General features: G+C 27.4%; 4 protein-coding genes across 12 annotated transcripts in view; 2 read left to right on the top strand and 2 right to left on the bottom strand.

Annotated features, from left to right (window-relative positions):
• Positions 1-509: 509 nt before the first annotated feature.
• LOC124956627 (dynein axonemal assembly factor 11) lies at positions 510-7,881 on the bottom strand. 6 transcript variants are annotated; one of them, XR_007103316.1, is made up of 10 exons: positions 7,606-7,878; positions 6,962-7,027; positions 5,567-5,734; positions 5,294-5,456; positions 5,011-5,082; positions 4,715-4,831; positions 3,726-4,001; positions 3,519-3,611; positions 2,774-3,435; positions 510-1,005 (listed from the first exon to the last, which is right to left on the bottom strand). XR_007103316.1 is itself a non-coding variant. In XM_047512680.1 (10 exons), exons 1-10 carry the CDS (start codon positions 7,683-7,685, stop codon positions 3,325-3,327), a joined length of 1,251 nt encoding a protein of 416 aa, XP_047368636.1. In that variant the 5' UTR covers positions 7,686-7,881; the 3' UTR covers positions 2,657-3,324. The 6 variants fall into 6 exon arrangements, 3 of the variants coding, with proteins under 3 accessions (XP_047368636.1, XP_047368633.1, XP_047368635.1); XR_007103315.1 differs by lacking the exon at positions 510-1,005 and adding an exon at positions 2,657-2,712; XR_007103317.1 differs by lacking the exon at positions 510-1,005 and having other exon boundaries at positions 2,657-2,977; positions 3,053-3,435.
• A 263-nt stretch (positions 7,882-8,144) lies between these two features.
• Positions 8,145-10,643, bottom strand: LOC124956626 (spliceosome-associated protein CWC27 homolog). Of its 2 annotated transcripts, XM_047512675.1 has the most exons (7): positions 10,321-10,643; positions 10,034-10,243; positions 9,773-9,973; positions 9,546-9,685; positions 9,163-9,420; positions 8,910-9,068; positions 8,145-8,826 (listed from the first exon to the last, which is right to left on the bottom strand). In XM_047512675.1, exons 1-7 carry the CDS (start codon positions 10,360-10,362, stop codon positions 8,316-8,318), a joined length of 1,521 nt encoding a protein of 506 aa, XP_047368631.1. In that variant the 5' UTR covers positions 10,363-10,643; the 3' UTR covers positions 8,145-8,315. The 2 variants fall into 2 exon arrangements, with proteins under 2 accessions (XP_047368631.1, XP_047368632.1); XM_047512676.1 differs by lacking the exon at positions 10,321-10,643 and having other exon boundaries at positions 9,773-9,950; positions 10,034-10,192.
• A 464-nt stretch (positions 10,644-11,107) lies between these two features.
• Positions 11,108-14,337, top strand: LOC124956628 (mitochondrial dicarboxylate carrier). 3 transcript variants are annotated; one of them, XM_047512681.1, is made up of 8 exons: positions 11,108-11,255; positions 12,117-12,232; positions 12,301-12,456; positions 12,565-12,731; positions 12,847-13,054; positions 13,141-13,221; positions 13,314-13,370; positions 13,466-14,337. In XM_047512681.1, exons 2-8 carry the CDS (start codon positions 12,140-12,142, stop codon positions 13,580-13,582), a joined length of 879 nt encoding a protein of 292 aa, XP_047368637.1. In that variant the 5' UTR covers positions 11,108-11,255; positions 12,117-12,139; the 3' UTR covers positions 13,583-14,337. The 3 variants fall into 3 exon arrangements, with proteins under 3 accessions (XP_047368637.1, XP_047368638.1, XP_047368639.1); XM_047512682.1 differs by lacking the exon at positions 11,108-11,255 and adding an exon at positions 11,968-12,020; XM_047512683.1 differs by lacking the exon at positions 11,108-11,255 and having other exon boundaries at positions 12,287-12,456.
• Positions 14,338-15,582: 1,245 nt separating this feature from the next.
• The window catches only part of LOC124956629, a 6,667-nt gene continuing 3,713 nt past the window's right edge, over positions 15,583-18,536 (top strand). Inside the window, exon 1 of the mRNA XM_047512684.1 lies at positions 15,583-16,923. Within this exon, the coding sequence (XP_047368640.1) occupies positions 16,816-16,923 (108 nt within the window). The 5' untranslated portion in view covers positions 15,583-16,815. The remainder of the gene's footprint in view (positions 16,924-18,536) is intronic.

The following is an 18,536-nucleotide window of genomic DNA, read 5'->3' as shown; positions in this document are numbered from 1 at the left end:
AAATTATAATTTTGTTCTTATTTTGTTATATTGAAATAATTTTGTAATAACATATTAGGGCTGAAAGAAAAGAATGGACAATAAAGTACGTTTTTTTAAAAGAATGCAAATGTTTGAATAAGAGTATATTTTTTAAAAATTTAAGAAATTTGTATATATTATTTTATATTTCAAATATAAATCTTATTAACTTAAATATGATACTTTTTCATTTACAATGTTAATAATTTGCATTTTTATAACAACAAATTAATTCGTTTAATTCTCCTCGAATAAATAAGATATTGTGATTTCTATATAACATTAACATAGTATATCATACATTATATAAACATATAAACATAGAATATATATTTGTTTTGGATTATTTTACAGACTTTTCACTTACAGAAAAATGTTTCAGACAAAAACACATAATTTTTATTTCTTATGTATACAAATGCAATTGAATCCTTTAAATCCTATGAACTCTCTATCTCATTTTAAACAATACAACAATGATACACGAATAAAGAATAAATATTATAAACTTTGAAAATGTTCTTTCATATTCATTTAGGTTAAGGATAGTAGTTAAGTTAGTTAAACTAGGCAAGTTTGCGCACGGAATATTTATTAAAACCAACTGAAACTTTTAATATAAAATCTTTCCCTTAATTATAATGTACAAAAGTATTAGTCTTCTAATGATTTTAGGCTTAATGAATTTATAAGTAGTGAAAGAATAAATGTATTGTATATTATGATTATATAATTTGATGTTTTTTTAAGTATTTGTTATTATCAATTTACTATTGAATGATTAATAAAAAAACAGTAATTCATGTAAATATCACTTTTACATTAATACTAAAACTTGTATAATTTTATATGGATTTAAAAATTATATAAGTTTTGTCTAAAACATTTTTTTTTTTATTTTTTTTTTTTTATTTTTTTTATTAATATATCTTGAATCATTTTATCTCCAAGCCATCAATTTGCACCCTTGTGCAATTTAGATGCCTAAAAACATACATGAATATAAGTTTATGTATGAATTGAAATAATTTTACATTTGATCTTATAAATTATTACAGTAATATGTCATAATAATTTTTTTTTCTTTGATGTAATATAAAATTGGAAATATTAAATATATATATCTTATAATACTTAAAAATGTTAACTTAATTAAGAAAATATTATTAATCGTCAAAATGTATTTTTTTTTTCTTTTTTTTTTTAGTAGCTTCCTTATTGTATAACACAAACGAGGTCTCATAGGATTTACAATTTGAAGTAGAAACAAAATTAATATTTTGCAACATGATTAAATAATTCATTTACATGAAATCTTTGTGTAATATAATACAATCTCATTTTGATCATTACATTATACAAAAATTATGAAACAATTATGTAGATTTTGAAACAGAAGTTAAAATGATAATGATAATATAATAGCAACATTATCTGTTATAATTATAATTATGATAACAACAACAATAATAATTGTAATTTCGTAAATATTAATAATGATGAATTTAAATTATTTAATGATATAAGCTGGACGGCTGGGAGTAAGGAAAAATATTGCACTACATTTAAAAAATTTCTTATAAGACTATTTATGTATATCATAAATAATTAATTTCTTGTTACGTATTGAAGTTTCTTTTGGTTATATAGAAAGATTAATTTTTAATTTTTTGATTAAATAATATACAATATAAGTTAGTTTTCCTAAAATTTATACCTCCTCTGCATATCAGTCTATAGTTAATTATGTCTAATGCGTCTTTTTTTTTTTTTAAACACCAATATATTCTTTGTCTTGGAATTTTATATATCACTTTACTATAATTCTTAAATAGTTCTTTTTACAAGATTCATAAATCTATTTTTTTATATTTTCATCGAATTATTGATAAGCATTGAATCTCATCTGCTCATAATATTACGATTTTTGATATTTATAATCTTTACTATGATTAGTTTTTTATACTAACTGATTTTTATACATATTAAAATAGAGAATATATATATGGAAGCTTTTCTACAGTTAGGCATTGCAGATATAGACATTTAACTTTTCTGCCAATAATTATCTTTACCAGATTTTTATATATATATATATATATATATATATATATATATATATATATATATATATATATATTGCACACATGCATGGAAAATCTTAACATTTTATACAAAGTCTTGAATTTGTTGCATTTGCTAACTTTTTAACTATCACATGTATAAGCTGCACCTTTTATGCTTTTTGATCTAGGGAAACATCATTTACAGAACAAAATTTTTCTTTACTATCAATATTGATATTTGTATTTTATGAAGATATTCTATTCTATTGCCATTTTTTTTTATTTTTTGATAGTATATGATACTAACATGAAACCTATTTAATCGATCTTTCTATAATGATAACAAAATTATTTAAAAACTTTGTACGTGTATACTAAAATCTTCTAATCTAAAGTATGATTAATTGATATTATTGAAAGAATTTGTCCATTTTATAATTTTTAATAATAAACATTTGATAAGTACAATAAATACTGTTGTTCTGGAACAATGTTTCCTTAAGTTATAAAGGGAACATATAATGCACCATCATGCACATATTACAATGATTTACTTTGTAATTTAGAAGTAATAGTTAATTAAGTACCCTTTTATTCTTATCTTCATTAATTGTATGACCTGTCTCTGAAAACATTTTATGTTATCATAGACAGAAAGAAACAATCTACTCTATTATTTCACTTACAAGTTGTACGTCCAAGTTCCTTTTGATGATTGAATGTAACGAAGTGGCATTATCGTGTTTCTAACGTCAGGACTTTTCGATCGTCTTATACAATCTTGATTTGGATCTTTACTTCCTTGATTGAAATATACACCACTATTGTTACTACGGGGGATACTGTCACTGCTTGCTACTCTTCTAACGTCGTTCGATCTTTTTGGTTCACTGTTAATTGTTGTTGTCAAATTATCTGATCCAGAGTCCCGAAGTTTGTATGTATGTGGATTATTTTTAATATACCTAAGATTTGAATCGGTAACGAAAGTTTTTGGATTTCGATTTAAATTACAGTTTTCGGTAGATTCATTTCTCTGCATTTGTGATTTTTCACTAGTTTCATCTATCCCATAATGATTGCATATACGATGTTCGATGTTAAAATTCATATCATTATCGATGCACTGATTAGAGTCAAGTGAGTCAGAAAATTCTGGACTTGGAATAGAGGAAATACTGCCAACACGAGAAAAGGCAACCGTCCCCTGAAGATTTTGGGGACGGCGTCAGAAACATCATTCTTCTAATTCATCCATTCGATTTCTAACTGCCATTTCTACTACTTCCAAACTGGGATAGTCCAATTCTTTGACTAGGCATAATACGGCAGAGAGTATATTAGAGTTCTAAAAGATGAAAACAATTACAGTTTGTATTTGTAATAATAGTATTATAAGTTAAAAGATTTGTAATTTTGCACGTTACATACCCTTGTAACTGGCCGCCTATGATAGTGAAACTGTGGTCTACATTTCTCTTTATCGGAATGTCTTACCCAACCAGGCACTTGACTTGTATCTTCCTGTTTTAAATCAGATTTCATTACAATATATTAAATTAAATTTTTAAAAGAATATTATTATTTTTTTTTTTTTATTTTGTTTTTTAATTTTACACATTGGCTTTTAATTCTGACCCTTTCAGTATTATGATGAGTAGGCATTCGTCTATGTTGAGATGATGGTTGAGGTAATGGTTCATCGCATTCTATCTGCCTCTTATCGTCATACTCATAATTATTCCTCTCAAAGCGATTATCATCTTGAGTTTCGTATTTAACGCCATATTGAGTACGTGGAGAAGGCGATGTGTATGAACGTTGGGATGCATCATTATTAACATATTCAGAATAAGCTCGTCTCTCGTCATAATCTCCATTATGTCTTGAAACTGCTGGTTGATCATCAGTATCCTGCAATATTATTATTTATAGTTTGTATTTTATAACAGAGAATAAATTAATTTTGTAAGGTAGCATGATAGATCATGAACATGCAAATATAACTTAAGAGTTTTAATTTAAGGATAATGTCCTGACTAAAAAGCATATGATATATTTAATGAAATGTATTATCTTATCTTATGCTTTATGTAAATACATTTGATTATCTGAACTAAATGAGAAACAAAATCATTCAGGACATTTTACATTTTGAACTTTAATAAACATTTAAATAATGGATATTGTTTCCAATTTTTTTTCTCCTTTTCAATCTATGCTCAGATAATCAGATATTAATCTAAAATGATTAATTTTTATGTTATGACTTTAATGTTCTGCATGACTATAGTTTTAAATCAAATTGTTATGGCATTGTTATGTACTACTACAAATTTGTCTAGATGAATAATTGCATTCGGCAAATTATGTGCAGTTGCTATAACAATACCTTAGGTATATCAATAGTGTTAGTAGCCACAGTCTCAATGTAACTGCGTGATTCTGTACACATGTTCTCATCTTTATTCTGACTTTTTGATTGCCCATTATGGAGCTGTTAGTATAACATTATTCAAATAGTAAAAATAAAAGATATAGTCAGAACACATAAATTACAGGTTATTTCAATTTCTTTCTAACTAATTTAATCATAAATTAACATTTTTTATAAGTTATAAACTTACCTCATATGTATACTGATTGCTTTGAGCATAATGATGAGGTAATGTTTTACAATTAGCATTTCTTCTGTCAGGATCATGATACTCTTCTTGTGTGTGATGCATTTCATCATAACTTCTCTGAAAAAAGATTATATCACATTTGTATATGGTAAACAATACTGAGCTAAAAGAATATTAAATAGTTTTATTTTTTTATAATTCTCAGATAAAAATAATTAAGAAAGGTAATATTGACAAGTTAAAAGCAAGTTTTAGAGAAAAATATAAACTATGTAAATGAATTAGAAACATTTTACCTGGTCGCTAGATGAACTATATCTCCTATGTTTTTCCACACGTGTTTCTTCAATATACTCAACAGGTACTTCCTTATTTGTAATGAGTTAACAAACATCATAAAATTTATTAGTGACATTTTTTAACATTATATTTATAATAAATACATAATTAGCTTTAATACAAGTGCACCTTTTATGCTTTATTTAATATGTTAAGATTTTTTATGAGGTAGTTAAAAAATCCATAATTGAAATGAATCATGTTAAGTATATATGATTTTTTTTTTTTTTTTATTTTTACCTCTGGACTAATCATTTCTGATTGTGGTGGAGATGCATCCATATCAAGCGGATGTACAAGTACTCGGCCTCTTGACAATGCAGTTTGCACTTCTTCCGGGGCTACTACTTTATCATCTAGCTTTTCCAGATTTGGTAAAGCTCGAAGAACAGTTAATCGATATCTATTAAATTATTCATATCAGATTATTATAACGATACACTTGTAAAATAGTGATTGGTCGAGAAATAAATAATAAAAGTTAAAAAATAAATAATTTTACAAAACATGTACCCTTCTTTTTCCGCACAAGGATTTTCGCCAAGCCATAAATTCCTTAAATTGGGTAACTCTTGAAGATAACAAACTTCATTCAGATCTTTAATATTATTTTTTCTAATAAATAGATCTCGCAAATTGTGGCAATATTGAAAATCAGCAAGCGTGTCAATATTGTTCACACTGCAAATAAAAATACATAAAGTTTGATATATAGCTCTATAGCAAAATAATATGAATAATTAGTAAAAGAAAAAAAAAACAAAAGAAAAAAAACTTAAAATTTGCATGCATTATATATTCATATTAATTTTAGTAAACAAGAAACTACAAATACGTATGATTAACATTTACATTATGACGTTATATGTAAAATTAGTTATGTGGGTGGAACAGGTTTTATTGTTGTAGGTGGTATATATTACTGTACACATGTATACCAAACATGTCCATAGTAGCAGTGGACGACAATCATCGTTGCTTCATATAATATAAAAGTTTACTTTCAAATAGAAATATTGTTTATGATTGTATTAATAGTTATTTGTATTAATAAAATTAAATAGTTATTTATATTAATAAATTTATATAAATATAAATTAATAATTATTTATATTAATAGATTTATGTTATATTAATACAATCTAAATAATATAAACAAAAGGTTATGTTATATGTATATATTGTAATATTTCACTTAGACTAATCTGAATTCTAATAATTCTAATTGTTTGTGAATTTCAAGATTGATAGGAAAGAAAAAAAAAAAAAAAAAAAACAAAAAAAAAAGGAAAGGACAAGATTTGGAATAACACATCAGAATTCTTTTAAATTGGCTTTTATTGCGGTAAATGGATTATCTCACTCTTCGACTTTGTCGATTTCTTATGAAGTCCCGCGATCGCGTGTCAATAGTTGCACCGCATTCCTTGAATTTGTATATAGGTATTTAGAAAAATTAACCTAATTCTACGAATCGATATAGATATCCCTTCGAAATTTCGATTTAACCTTTTTTTTTTCCTTTGTCTAATACCGAATTTAACATTTTTTAAATAATAAGATTTTTAAATATAAGTAAATTTAATAATTTGTCTTCGCATGAAAATTTTTAAATTTCAAATTCAACGATTAAAATATTACATTCGATTTTACAATTTTTATATTTTCATGTGATCCAACTTTTTTATATTTCTTACTAAATTTTATTTTGTTGTTATTTTTTGATTTCTCTAATTTCATTATTTTAAATTATTATTCAATGTGCATTGTTACAATATACATGCATACATACATACATACATACATACATACATACGTACATATATATATATATATATATATATATATATATATATATATATATATGTACACACCCACATATATAAATTATTTTATAAAAAAATTTACCTTAATGATAATACTTCCACATTTTCCATTCCACGTAAAATGCTTACATCTGTTAATTCTGATCCCCTACAATAAAAGTATTAACTCTAATATTATTTTATTTATATCATAGCCTTATTAATAAATAAACATTTTTGATCAACAAATTATATAAAATAATAAGTTTCTTGATTTGTCTGCCTTTCTCTCATAGAAATGTTAGTATGTTAAAATAAAATGATACAAAATAAGTTTACGAAGCAGACCTGGAATGCTATTAATATCATTAATGTATTATTATAATGTCTAAGAATTTGTGACTTCTACGTTAATATATATATATATATACATATGTATATATATATATATATATATATATATATATATATATATATATGTATTGTTAATATAAATTATAAATATAAAATAACTTTCAATTATTTAATTTTCTAAATATTTCTTAAATATTATTTTGCTATTTACGATAATATATATCTAATAGTTAAAATTTATAGTATATGAAAATCAGTTGGAAATAAGATCACTCCGTTATAATGATCACAATCATACAAAAAACTTCAAATTGATTAGTTAATTTATATTCAACTATTTATAATGATGATTTATTTAAGGAGGGAAAAAAGTATGTTGTTTTTAATGCATACCAACAATTGAGCTTCTTTACGGCAGAAAAATCGGACATTCGTGTACGTGCCACAATCATTTCTTCTGTTAATTTCACCATTGTCTTTAGTTTATATTATTTATTTTTTTTTTTTGGTTTTAATCAATGAAACACAGAAAATTATGCAGAAAAACGAATAAACTAAATTAAAAAAAAGGAATTAATATAAAGAAGGCATGGTTTGTATTATCACGATAAATTTGTTATATGACTTAAAACACACCTCCGACCGCGTGCCATGATGGCTTGTCATCGTCTAAACTAAGAGAACTAGAAAACAGTGCTGTCAGATGTGTTCAATGAATTCTCCCTAATAGTAAGTCCAGTTTTTTTTTTTTTTCTAAAATTTGTCAGATCCTAAAAGTGTCTTTCATACTAAAAAATACTAGAAGATACTAAAGATATCCTTTTATAGTAAAATGAAGTAATTAGTCGATCTATTAAAACTCTACATTAGAAAATATTCAGGGTTTTCCTAAGTTCGTGAATTTAGCGCTACGTGGCGCTATTTCCTAAAGGACGCAATGCGACGATTTAATGTTCGATCAAATTGGTGAAAATACAATTGTAACAAATATAAATAAAAGGATAAAAAAAAAGAAGATATAATCTATAATTATATACAATATAACATATATAGTTAATGTTATTTTACAAATAAAAAAAATATGTATATATTTATATTTATATTTATCTTCGCCGTGAATGACTTTTGTCTTTTTTACTGTCCTTCGAGCTATTTGTTGATTCTCCTCTTCGACGTTTATTAAGTGGATTTCGTGGATCATAAATTTCAAACCAATCGTCATTCTTCGTACTAGCATCTTTTGCAAGTACAGGGGCTTTTTCTTCGCAACGCAAGATATGTGCCATCCATAACTCGTCATCCCCATCGTCCTTAGATTCTTCTTCCTTTGTTGTACTTGTATTACCCTTTGTACACCCTTTAGTGTCCTGAAGTTTATTCCTGAATTTATTTAGAAGGTTTAAAGTAAAATCCTCACGCGTTTTGCCCTTTGCAGGTAATTTCTGTTTAGCTTTTTTATATTCCTCTTGAGTTTGTAAATAATCCTTCAATATTTCACTTTGTTTTCTTTTCTGTTCCTCTTTATCGTCCTCAAGTTTTTTATCTGCTTCTTTTTCTTTCTTTTCGTTTTGAACAGTGCGCTTCAAGTCACGGATTTCTTTTTTAATTGCATTCCTGTTATCATAAATAAAATAGTAAGTTTACATATAATATTATAAAATAATACTTGCAATTGTGTTATATGTATATGTACGTACATTTTTCTTTTACGTTCTTCATGTCGTTCTTTTCCAAAATAATATTCCTCCTCTTCTTCTACATTATCATTATCAGTTACTTTAGTAGGTTCAATCTCTTTGGAATCACTTGTCTTTTTACCCCCTTTCAATTTATTTTTGATTCTTTCGGTAACTTCTCTATAAGTATTAAATAAGATTAATGAAATAAGTTAAATGATATTAAATAGTATTAATTTTTTTTTTTTTTTTTTAATATGTTATTTCAACTCACGACTTTTCTTTTGCTATGGCAGCCATTGTCTCAGAAGATTGAGATGTATCATTGTCACTTTCTGAATCAACATCATCACTTTCCTTTAATCTTTTATTTGGTGGTTCAGTAGAATCAGTTACAGGTTGTGAACTTAATTTTGGATCTGACAAACAATCGTGTGCTGATTTTGATTTATTATTTAATTGCTTATTCAAAATTACAGATTCTTCTTCATCTTCTTCTGCTTCCTCTCCAAAAGATAATAACTTAAAATTTCTGTGAAAATAATCATTATATTGATTATAAAAAAAAAAGCGTATTTGATTTTACCTTATTTATAGTACAATATTCGATGTTGATATATATTAAGTGAAATATTAAAAAATTTTTATGGCGCTTACTTTACTCCAGCTTTTTTTTCTTTTTTACTTTCTTTCAGATCGTTATTCTTTTTAGATTCTATTCGCGGTGAAATATCCACGAATGGATTGTTCAGAATTTCTGTCTTCAATATTTTTTGTGGATAAAGAGGTCTATCGTTCTAAAAAACAAAATGATAATTAAATATTTATTTATCATTTAATATCTTTATATGGCTTTTTCAATTAAATATATATAATTACATTACCTCATCTACAAGAGCTTCTTCAAGTTTAAGCATGTTGTATAAAGTTTCTCCTATAACTTTGCCAAAAATAGTATGTTTGTTTTGTAATTCTGGCGTAGCAGCCAGCGTGAAAAAGAATTGTGAGCCATTGTCATCTTTACCGGCATTAGCCATGGCAAGCAAGCCTCTGCGACAAAATCTTAATCTTGTATGAAACTCATCCTAAAATTTACTTGTTTAATAGATATTCTCATTTTATCATAGATTAACTTTATTTTGTACCTTAAAGGGAGAACCATATATACTTTCACCACCTTCTCCTGTACTTGTTGGGTCTCCACCTTGAACTATAAATCCTTTAACTACTCTGTGAAATATAGTGTTGTCATAATAATTTTCCATACATAATTGAATAAAATTTCTACAAGCTTTTGGAGTTTCTTTTGCCCATAATTCTATTTCTATATCTCCAACGGATGTTTTCATTAGAACCTTATAAAATAAAGAAATATTTATAAAAAAGAATCAATTCAATTAATTTATTCATACAATACAGAATATTAACTAACCTTTCCTGTTGTAGGTGGTTCTTGAATATAAACATTACTCATTTTTGCAAATGAATTTATCTAAATTGCATAATTTAATATAAACAATGAAGTATCATATAAATTATTATTTTTGTACGAAGAACAATAATAATAATAAAAAAAACTTAGATCAGATGATTGAAAACCATAGCCTCTGTCGAAAAAACTTGGTAACGTTAACAATGCCAGTTGTTTCATCTCTCAGATGGCGCCATTAGCGTATTGCAATCAAATATATAATTTCGCGCCATTACTTTTTACCTTGCATCCTTTTTTAATAAATAAATAATATGAAACAATTGAACGTATCGTATCAATTGTTTTTTTTTTTTTTTTTTTTTAATTCATTAGAAAAACACCAGAATAAAAAAGAATCACCGAACGTTAATTCGATTAGGTTATTACATTTGTGACTTATCAAAGTATTATCATTAGACGTATGTATATTTATTTTAATGAAATTATTACAACGTAGAAATAAATAACGTTTTATGGTTCATTTAAGTCGTTGTCATCGAAGTAAAAATAAATAAAGTTAGTTTGCAATATTATTAAATTATATTATTATTGACTTAGACAAATATATAGACATTTTAAAAATAATTTTTTAATCAGGGTAACATGTGCCAAAATAAAGTTCCAGCGCGCGCACTTGTTATATATGTATTATATGTGTTATGCACATGTTGACCATCAGCTGATGCGTGCGCTTCTCTTATCATGACATATCACATATCATATTTATATATATATATATATGTATATATATAAATATATAAGCCACGCAGCTCTGGAGTTTGACCATATGAACTGTACCGAATACCGCGAATAGATTACGTCAGTTGGAGTTCACTTCCCCTCCAGGGATATCCGCTCGTAGTGACATGTAATTTTCTTTATCATCAAAACGAATTGTAAGCATAGTTTTCATTTTCTCTTTATTTTATAACACATAAAACACACATGTATATATATATATATATATATACTCTCTTAAGTAAACATTTATTGTGTGTAAGTGTGTGTGTGTGTGTGTGTGTGTGTTTGTTCATATCATTTTATAAAATTGTTATATTCTCTATTTGATATAAAATATTTTTTTTTATATATTTGGTTTATTATAGATCATATATATATATATAATAATATATATATACGTATGTATGACTATTCTAGCGCGCGTATATAATATCACATGTTTTGTGATAATCTATTTTTATCATCTTTCTTATCTTTCTATTTTATAAAAACATGCTATAACTTTTATGACCTTACTCATTATACATATGCTTAAAAGAGTGACATGAAAGAAGTAAATTTTTATCAAATTTATTAGTGATATTCTACTCAAAAATCTATTTTTTTATCATATATATATATATATATAAATATACACACGTATCACATATATATGTATATATATGTATATATACATAATTTAATTATTGAAGGATGAAATATTTTCAAAAATCATGTTTTCCATATTGCATGACGATCATGTGCATTTATTTTTATTTCTTTTATCATGTTTATCACCAAATTATTATTCTAATTAATCGTGTATTATATATTTTCAGCATCATATATATATATGCACATCTCAAATTATTATTTAATTTAAATTAAACATCATGAATTTATTGGAAAATGTATAAATGTTATATATAATAAAAAAAAGTGTAAGTCTGTTTATATAATTTTTTATATATTTATTATTTAGCTCAATCCTATCTTTATTTTAATTTTTATATTGATTTTTGTTTTTTTATTCATAGTTACAATTCAAAAGAAGGACAAGATGACAGAGATACAAAAATTATCTCGTTGGTATTTTGGAGGATTTGCTTCTGCTGGCGCTGCTTGTGTTACACATCCATTAGATTTGCTTAAGGTATTATTTTAAATTATTTTAAATACAACAAGAAGGAAAATAAAAATAAAATAGTGATAAAACTGCAGGTACATATGCAAACTCAACAAGAAGGTAAAATATCTGCAGTGCGTTCTACTATTACAATAATAAAAAGGGAGGGCATTTTGGCTTTATATAATGGTCTTACTGCATCTTTACTTCGTCAACTTACATATTCTACAACAAGATTTGGAGCTTACGAGGTGCACATATTATTTTTTCTTTTTTCTATTTATTTACAAAAATTCATGAGTATATAAAAATAATTATTTATAGATGATATATGTATATATTTTATTTTTGATATATAGGTAGCTAAGCAAGCATTAGAAACACCTGGGAATCCTACGCCGTTTTATCAAAAACTGCTTTTGGCTGGATGTGCAGGTGCTGCTGGTGGAATCGTGGGTACTCCAGGAGATTTGATTAATGTGCGTATGCAAAATGACATTAAGTTAGCGCCAAACCTTAGGAGAAAGTAAGTAATGAAAAAAATGTAACTTTTATTTAATAGTAATAATATTCATTATTTAACACAAACAGCAGAAATAAGAAATTAATTAAACAATTTTTTTTCTTGTTTTATTATACAGTTACAAACATGCTATAAATGGATTAATTCGAGTAATTCAAGAAGAAGGTGTACAACGTTTATTTAGTGGTTGTTCTACTGCAACTGGAAGAGCAATATTAATGACCATAGGACAATTGAGCTTTTATGATCAAATTAAAATGCTTTTATTAACAAGTGGTTACTTTACAGATAATCCTACCACCCACATAATTTCAAGCGTATGCGCAGTAAGATCTAATGTTTTTACTTTCATTTTATTATCCATATATTACTTATTTCTACTTCTACTTATTAATTATTTTTATTATATAAGGGTGCTGTAGCTACAACACTAACACAACCATTGGATGTTTTAAAAACGCGTGCAATGAATGCAAAGGTTGGAGAATTCAAGGTTGGTATTTATATTAATATTTTATATGGTTTTAGCATCAATATTAATGATTAATATTTTTTATATTTTGTTTTTTCTTTTTTATTTTATAGAATTTTGCAGATCTCTTTTTATATACTGCCAAGCTTGGACCATTGGCTTTCTTTAAGGTAAGCCCAAATATAAAACTTATGTCGGAAGAAAAGTAATAATAATATTTATTTAATATTTAATGTTATTATGTATTGATTAAAAATTATTACAGGGCTATGTACCAGCATTTATACGACTAGCTCCTCAAACGGTTCTCACCTTTCTCTTTCTTGAACAACTCAGAGTCTATTTTGGCATTCCAATACCAACTGAGAAACCATCTCAATGAAATATTTATTTTCTTTGATATTGAATTAACTTGGGAACTATTATCCATCCATTACATCGCACATAATACCATAGGTTTATCCTTAATTTGTATAAGCTGCCAATTTTACTCTACATGTCTATATCTTGATTATTATATTAATGCATATAATCATTTTACAAATACTTTATATAATATATTCGTATCATTTTTATTAGGGTCATTTATGCTATTGAAAACAGAAAAAGAATTGTTATTAAGTACGTCCAAATTTGTGTTAACAAAATATGTCTCAAAAGTATTTTCAATCATACATTCCTTGTAAATATTATTGATTGTTATTTATATGCAGGCATATATGTGTATACAATACCGTACATACATGTATTTATATTAACGTTTATATGTACGCAACAAATTGATTTACTTATATTAGAATAATATCCGAATACTCGTGTCTTATTATAGCAGGACTATGGTAAGACTTGAATGTTTTAATTATCAATTAAGCGTACAAAATACACAATTGCCATTGTAATACATACATACATACATAGTAAAGCGAAAGGTAATATTTGGAGTCTATTTCAAGTTATATTTTTTTAATAAATATTTGCTATACACATCTAAAAAATCTTTCGTTGTTCGAAAGTGGATATATTTTCAGATTGAAATATTTATTCTATTTTGAGTATAGGACATTGTAATTTCCGATATGCGTGTATATTTGTTATATTTATCAAAAGAATTAATTATAATAAAATGATTACGGATTGCGTTTTAAATTATTATTTCTGATAGCAATATTCTTTTGGTTTTAGTTTTTGATTTATGTCACATAATTTATAAGGGAGAAAAAGAAAAAAAAAAAAAATTATGGTAATTATAACATTTTACATATATACTAGAGATACCTACTTTATCGATAGGTGATAACACGTTAAAAAAATATTGTATCTATTATTTTACTGAGTCGATAAATTATCAATAATTTACAACTAAATAATTATGATATTTTACGATTTTTAATGCACGGATAAAATCAATCGTTAACCATCTATTATCGATGTTTTTTAAATAAAAAATATTAATTCAATAAAGATTCGAGACAAGTTTACCATCGCAACATTTCAGTAGGTAATAGTAGAAATCTGCAATTCGCGTACGCGATTAACATCTCGTCTTTCCTACAATTGTTATATTATCGAATGTTAGAATCTCGCAAATAGATATGAATTTCTATAAGAATATTGATTGCAAGGGATGTCATTTTAACAGAGCGATGCCATTGAATTATTATTCACGTTATTACGTAAGATGTAAGTAAGATTACTTTGATCTATCGCGATCATTGTTAAAAAGAAATCTGTTTCGATGATAATTGAATGATTTCTTCATATTTTGTTTTTCTTCTGACTAATATAATAATAAACAAATAAATCCTGTAATGTATATAGATATCGTTTGTTTATACGATCTGTATCTATTTCGTCCTATTAGGAGTTATTAAAGTCGCGACGAGATTAAATTTTGACCTTGAAGTCGTTTATTCTGGTCGCATCGATCAAGGTAAGTCCAAGTTTCGAAGCGTCGTATCGTATCAAAATTGAAAAATGATCCTAAGGTATACTTAATGATTACTTTAACCTGATCAATCCTAATTCCATTTTTTGACACGTTTAGTTACGTGTATATATATATATATATATATATATATATATATATATATATATTTATTTATTCTATATCTATAAGTACTTAATTACTATTCTTACCTGGGGATCCAGAAGAATCTCACGTAGAACAAAAAGAAGACAAAAAAAAAGAAAATAACAAAAAAAAAAAATCAATCTGAAACACCACGACGTCACATGCCGTAGTGTGTATCAACATTGGAAAATCAATGGTAAGGCATGACGTAGTAGCAGTCCCGCCTCGCGATCCTCCAATCGTCTTCCGTACCTTACCCCCCACTCTTAGGCGCCGTCAAACACCTACCAACACGGTCGCCCCCCTCTCAGCGTGCTCATTCTGTAGCGGACCGTCGAACCGATTGGACTGTTGACGTCGAACGATCTTGAAAAGGCTAAACGCGCGAAATACACAACGACACACGCGTATATATATATGTGTATATATATATATATATATGTATATATACATACATGCAGTTTTCCAGTCGATCAAACGAAGTCAACATCGAGAATAGTCGGTATAATTTTTGATTAGAAGAGGAGGACGAAGACGAAGACGGAGGACAAAATAATAAAAGAAGACGGAAAAGAAGAATAAAGGAAGACAAAGAAAAGGAAGAGGAAGAAGAAGAGAAACGGTGGAAGAGTTTTTAAGAGAAATTCTTTTTACTTTGCAAAAAGTCTACTCGTAGAAAGGTGTTGAATTTATAACACCGATTTTCGAGTTAACAACGATAATTGGATTCGACGACGAGTAATAATACCGATCGACCGAGAGGAGACGTCGACGTTGAAACGAACGCGACAAGCTTTCCCCCTCGTTTTCTTTTTTATTTTTACGCTCTAAGGAAGTACGAAAAGGAAAGCGAAAAAAAGAAAAACGACTTACTTTCGAAATACGGCCGACGGTTCTATAATACGGGAAACGAATATTATTTCCTCGTGTCCGTACGTTAAAGAAATTGTTTTTCGAGAATCGAAATAATTATAAGCGTAGTTTAACAAACATTTTCTTTTCTCTTATTCTCCTTTATTTTATTTTTTTTCTCTCTCCTCGCAACCAATACCACCACCAACACCATCACTACCAACACCACCACCACCACCAACAACAACAACAATAATAACAACAACAACAACAACAACAACAACGACGATAACGACGACGACGACGACGTTAACACCAACATCAACACCGTTAACACCGTTAACACCGTCAAAGCCGCCGTCGCCGCTACGCCGACACGAAGTTCTCAGAGTCGTTTTGAACTTTCTAGAGACGAAAGGCGCGTGGAGTTTCGTTTGAAAGAGTGAGAGGGAGTGAGGGAAAGAAAGAGAAAGAGAAAGAGAGAGAGAGAGAGAGAGAGAGAGAGAGTGTGGGAGGGAGAGAGAGAGAGAGAGGGAGAGGAAGGCAAAGGATAAAAGAAGGAAACGAGAACGAGAAGGAAAGAGAAGGGAGAAAAATATAATAAAATATAAAAAAGAAGAAATAAAAAGGATCTCTGCACGTATATTGTCGTAACTGCAACAACAACAACAACAACAACAACAACAACAGAGATGGCGTTTATGATGCCTGTGATGAAAAATGAGTGGGACATTTATAAAACCAATCGAAACCGTAGATCTTCCGAATGTTCGAATCCTCGTGCCTGTCGCAGTAGAAAGGTGAGTAGATATATATATATATATATATGTATATATATTATGTATATATATATATATTTTTTTTATATCTTATAGTGGAAAAAGAAAGAGCGAAAAAAAGCGCGAACAAATAAAAGAAGAACAAAAAAAAAATAGAAAAAGAATTATTTAAATTTATCCAAATACAAAAATTCGAATTAATGAAAGAAAGTAAAATTAAAGAATAGAAGAATGTAATAATAAAGGTACAGGTAGTTTCAAAATCATATGTAATATATATGTTCTTAATGGAGAGTAAGAGAAAGGGAGAGTTGACACAATTACACACATATATATATATATATGTATATATATATATGTGTGTGTGTGTGTGTGCGCTAAGTATCTCTCACAGAGATAAGATACACACACACGGATTTCCTAGGGACACAAGTTTATTTTAAATCACGCGGTTTCCGTTGGCGCGAATAAACAACACGTATAGTTTTCCTCTAATTTCATTTCTCATTAATTTCATATCTCTTTCTCTCTTTATTTAAATACAGGAAGAAAAAGAGAGAATATTGAGACAATGCAGTTACGTGGATTTGCATATTCACGTACTTACGTACTTACGTACTTACGTACTTACGTGTATATACCTAGACATTAGTCTCTGCGCTTTCACGCGATATTACGCAATATTCCAGGTCTAATAATCTCGTAATATTTTTCTATTTCCTCGTCGATTGTATCACGATTATTATCCTTTACGATATGATAGAGTGATAGAAGTAAAAAAAAAAAGAAAAAAAAAAAGGAAAAAAAACAAAACAAAAAGAAAAAAAGGAAAAAAATATAAAGAAAAAAAAAAGGGCGAAATTAATTAAAATCCCTTATGGAAAATCGAGAACCACTGAAGATGTTCTTATACGAGATATCCCATAGAAAGGTTACATGGTTACTTACACCAGTGGTATGATGGTGGTGGGTATCGAGACCGGCGATGGCCTTGCGCACGAGACGCAATGTATGGTAAAAGGAGGGAAGTGTTACTTGCGCATGGCTGGCGAGCCTAATAGTCTCGCGTAACCTTGCACTCTCTTGCGAGTGCGTGGTCATGGGCGTCAATGTGTTTTCTCTCTCTCTTTCTCTCTCTTTTTCTCCCTTTCTCTCTCTCTCTCTCTCTCTCTCTCTCTCTTTCTCTCTTTCTCTTTCTCTCTCTCTTTTTCTCCCCCTCTCTCTTTCTCTATCTCTCTCTCTTTCTCTCTCTTATCCATATGCTCGATTAAAAATTTTGTTATCTCTCCAAAATAATATTGTTATCTTAATATTATAATTTCTATTATAGATCATTATTTTATCGCTCGTTTATTTCGTTCGTAATAGAACATAAGGATTGAATTAACACCAGCTCGATTAACCACCCCATTTTCTAATTTAAATTTAAATTCAATTTAAATACTCGTGTGAAAATTCTAGTTCAGTAAGTTGCATCCTCAGCCGGATCATTAACCGGTCTGGTACGTTTCATTCGCGAGAGTTTAATCTTTTAAATGCAATGTTACAATTGAATTCAATCGAATAATATAGTCGTAGATTATTCTAAAGGATCAGTTTTTTTCATTTGTCTGCTTTCATTTTCTCCGCTACTT

Source organism: Vespa velutina, chromosome 23, assembly GCF_912470025.1.
Source record: "Vespa velutina chromosome 23, iVesVel2.1, whole genome shotgun sequence".
NCBI classification, from domain to species: Eukaryota; Metazoa; Arthropoda; class Insecta; order Hymenoptera; family Vespidae; genus Vespa; species Vespa velutina.
This window is presented reverse-complemented; position numbering and strand designations above follow the sequence as displayed.

Excerpts from the sequence above, each read along its gene's own strand:
- LOC124956627 (XM_047512680.1), bottom strand. The coding sequence starts at position 7,685 with ATGGTGAAATTAACAGAAGAAATGATTGTGGCACGTACACGAATGTCC. Across the intron at positions 5,457-5,566 it reads CCTTGTGCGGAAAAAGAAGG|ATATCGATTAACTGTTCTTC; the intron begins GTACATGTTTTG and ends ATAATTTAATAG. Across the intron at positions 5,083-5,293 it reads CAGAAATGATTAGTCCAGAG|GAAGTACCTGTTGAGTATAT; the intron begins GTAAAAATAAAA and ends ATTACAAATAAG.
- LOC124956626 (XM_047512675.1), bottom strand. The coding sequence starts at position 10,362 with ATGAGTAATGTTTATATTCAAGAACCACCTACAACAGGAAAG. Across the intron at positions 10,244-10,320 it reads AACCACCTACAACAGGAAAG|GTTCTAATGAAAACATCCGT; the intron begins GTTAGTTAATAT and ends TTATTTTATAAG. Across the intron at positions 9,421-9,545 it reads GAAAAAAAAGCTGGAGTAAA|AAATTTTAAGTTATTATCTT; the intron begins GTAAGCGCCATA and ends TTATTTTCACAG.
- LOC124956628 (XM_047512681.1), top strand. The coding sequence starts at position 12,140 with ATGACAGAGATACAAAAATTATCTCGTTGGTATTTTGGAGGATTTGCT. Across the intron at positions 12,233-12,300 it reads ATCCATTAGATTTGCTTAAG|GTACATATGCAAACTCAACA; the intron begins GTATTATTTTAA and ends ATAAAACTGCAG. Across the intron at positions 13,055-13,140 it reads TAATTTCAAGCGTATGCGCA|GGTGCTGTAGCTACAACACT; the intron begins GTAAGATCTAAT and ends TTATTATATAAG.